Here is a 3,083-nt window from a genome sequence, read left to right as displayed (position 1 = left end):
GCCTGAAATAAAATAGATTCATCCCTGGCCTTAGACTCTGTCTCAAAAAAAAAAAAAAAAAAAGAGGTGAAGTGGGGCACCAGGCAGTATATCACAGAAGGAACTTGGGCAAAGGGGGACCAGATGGAGACCCAGTTATTCAACAGTCAGGGGCTCGGGGACAAGAAAACTGGAAACAGCCCAGTTATTGGAGCTGGAGCACCAGTTCAGAACAGGACCATTCTCCAGGTTGTCCTGGTTGAGTCACTGAGCTGCTAGCCTTGATTCCTAAAATTTGTCCTTGGTCCTAGCACTTGGGTGGGACTGAGCCTGCGGGCACAGGCCAAGTGACTCTAGCCGTGGGCATTGAAAGGCGTGTGGGGACAGAGGACCCAACAAGGAACTCTGAGGACGTACAGGCGAGGGGGAAGGCCAGTCAATACAACTGCTTGCCAGGCTGCTGCACGGCCGTTCTCAGATCACGTCACTGGCGTGGAGGTCTGTGAAGCACTGGTAAACACCTGGTGCGTGAACTCACTCAAACCAAACTTGCTCTTATTTAGGTCCAAGAGAAAGCTACTCGGCTGGAAGGAGCCTGGTGAGACCTTTGCCTGCAGCAGACAGAGCTCCCACTCTCCGATAAAGAACACGGCTGAGTCTCCGATCAGTGAGTCGGCTGCCACCGCAGGGTCGGGCAGCAGTGCCAACCTAGATGCTGGCAGAAATGATGATTTCAAGGCCTTGCTACAGAAGAAGGGAAGCAAGGCAACTCCAAAATCCCGCCCCTCAGCAGCCGAACTGCTGAAGACCACTAATCCACTGGCTCGGAGAATTATTGCACAATTTTCAAAAGACTATGAAACCACTGATAACCCTAGTACCTAAGCCCTGGGTTCAACAAGCGGGGTTTACTTACTAAACTTGGGTAGAGAAGGGGAAAGAGAAAAGGTTTTAAAAAGGAACCTTGGGAATAACAACAGAGCCTACATTTCTATCACATTAACTCACATTCTGGGCGGCAGGAGAGAGGCCGCCTCATCTAGAGCTAAAGTCATCAGGCACTTAATCATCTCGAGACACTTTACATTTTCATACTTACAGTCTTGCCTTGACTGACTCCCGAGTTTCTTCTTCTTTTCCCCCAGTGGTGCGCACTAACTCAGAAGTTCTCAGATGTGAGGGCACATGTGCCACCTTTTCCGTCAATGACCCGGCTGCTCCATCCCTGGCTCCTGTCACTGAGGGGCGCAGTGTGAGAGCAGATTGGGGGCTGCCAAACCTGGGGGCATAGGGTGCCATTACTGATAGCTCCCTTTCCTGGGGAGGCCCTGACGGCCTGTGTGGAGATACAGAAAGACTCTGATGCCTCCTCAGCCCCAATTTAACTTCCCCTCCACATAGGAGAGGTTTGCAAGCGTGCACTTATTTTGGCATGGGGTTGATTGGATGGCTTTTGTGGTGCAAATTATGAATGTGACTCTGTGCTGAAACTTCATGCCTTTTTCAGCTTGATTGTCTACACGGAGATCAGGGTGATGAGTTTCAATAAACATATAGGATCCCCCCCACCCCATCGCCATTAGTTAGAAAAGGCCTGGACCAGGTTGCTTGGGATGAACCAAGCTCAGCCAACAAAGAAGACAGTCATTTGTTCACTCAGATCTAGCCAAGGTAACTCGTGCGTGCGCCTTGAGATCCTTCAAGAGTCTGTCAACAGCGGTAGCCAGGATCTGTGCCCAGCTCATGCTGTATTCTAAGAACTCTCATTTCATTTGCATATAACCCTCATTACAGGAAGTAGTTAGCTGAAGGAACAGCATCATCAAAGGCTCAAGGAAGATAGAAAGTAAGTGCACCTTGCCCCTCACCATTCGATTCAGATCGTGGTTTGTGGTTGGTTTTGTTCCAAAAACCAAGTACACTTAAACTAAAAGGATCTATCCAAAATCTAAAAGGCAGCCTTGCAAGTTGCTATGGCCCACAACACCAAAAAAAAAAAAAAGGGCTACTTTTTGTCATTTAGGTTCTGCTGTTTGACCAACTTTCAATTAAGTGCGCTGGGGCAGACCTCCAGAACAGCCACTGCGATCCCTCCGCCCCCAAAGCTCATAGGCGCTAACTATTCTTGTCAGCTCGATTACCTAAGCAGAGCAAGAGCAGTGATTCATTTGATTTTCATATGCCTGATTTCTGAGAGGTTGGGGGGAAGACAGACAAAGCATTGAAGAAAGAAAACCTGCTGACCAGTGATGGCAAGCTAATTGTCTACCATCCCAAGAGGCAAAAAGAGAAGTCAAGTGAAATTGTAGCCTGCCTCACAAAGAGAGTTCCCCGACCCCTTCCTACTTCACCCCCCACCCAACAGATTCATTGGTCAACCTCCTGGAGGACGCAGTAAGAGTTCCAGAGACAAGCAGATCTCCATATCCATAGGTCGTGTTGCTCACTGATGAGAAGCAAGCTCTTAGCTCAACTGCCCGCACTCCAGCCGGACAGAGAAGCCGAAAAACAACACCGAGTACTGAGAAGATTGGGGCCTCTCACACAGAGAAGCGCTAGGCCTAGGCCCTTGGTTGGTACAGTTTGAATTCGAGACTTCTGGGAACAGGCCAGGCCTATTGCTCCCTTGCAATCAGCACTTCCTCTGATTTAGAAAGAAACCACTTAAAATAATAAACAGCTAGTGAAAGCCCAGTTGCTTTGGAAAGTATTGGAACTACTTGGTTTGAAGGTCTTCAACAAATTTCACAGATTTTTGCCTGAAATAAAATAGATTCATCCCTGGCCTTAGTTCATATATGAATTCCACCTTGCCTGCCCCAGACTCAGAATTCCAAAAGACAGAAACATTTTCCTCGGTAGGGAAATGAAGGAGTGTTTGTGCTTTTACTTAACAAAAGTGAAAGGCTACCAGGGCCTGCTCCTTGGGAACCATTACGACTAGCTGAACTCTAAAGCTGAGTATGGGACTCATAGTGTAGGACTTGTTACTTCTGCTGATTTTTCTGGAAGCTTCTCGTTTACTACTTCTAGTGGGTTGTGCCTCTCCCCTGACCTTGCTGCCTCTGGAGGTTTCCCCCAATATTCTAAAGCTGAATGCCCAG

The 3,083-nt window shown here is 48.2% G+C and overlaps 1 protein-coding gene across 1 annotated transcript in view; it reads left to right on the top strand.

Moving 5' to 3' along the window:
* NHSL2 (NHS-like 2) overlaps nucleotides 1-1,183 on the top strand; it is a 235,070-nt gene extending 233,887 nt beyond the window's left edge. Inside the window, exon 8 of the mRNA XM_012643846.1 lies at nucleotides 543-1,183. Within this exon, the coding sequence (XP_012499300.1) occupies nucleotides 543-864 (322 nt within the window). The 3' untranslated portion in view covers nucleotides 865-1,183. The remainder of the gene's footprint in view (nucleotides 1-542) is intronic.
* The last annotated feature ends 1,900 nt before the right edge of the window (nucleotides 1,184-3,083 follow it).

Source organism: Propithecus coquereli, unplaced genomic scaffold, assembly GCF_000956105.1.
Source record: "Propithecus coquereli isolate 6110/MARCELLA unplaced genomic scaffold, Pcoq_1.0 Scaffold101, whole genome shotgun sequence".
NCBI classification, from domain to species: Eukaryota; Metazoa; Chordata; class Mammalia; order Primates; family Indriidae; genus Propithecus; species Propithecus coquereli.
The sequence above is the reverse complement of the archived record's forward strand: the minus strand, read 5'-3'. Positions and strand labels throughout refer to the sequence as shown.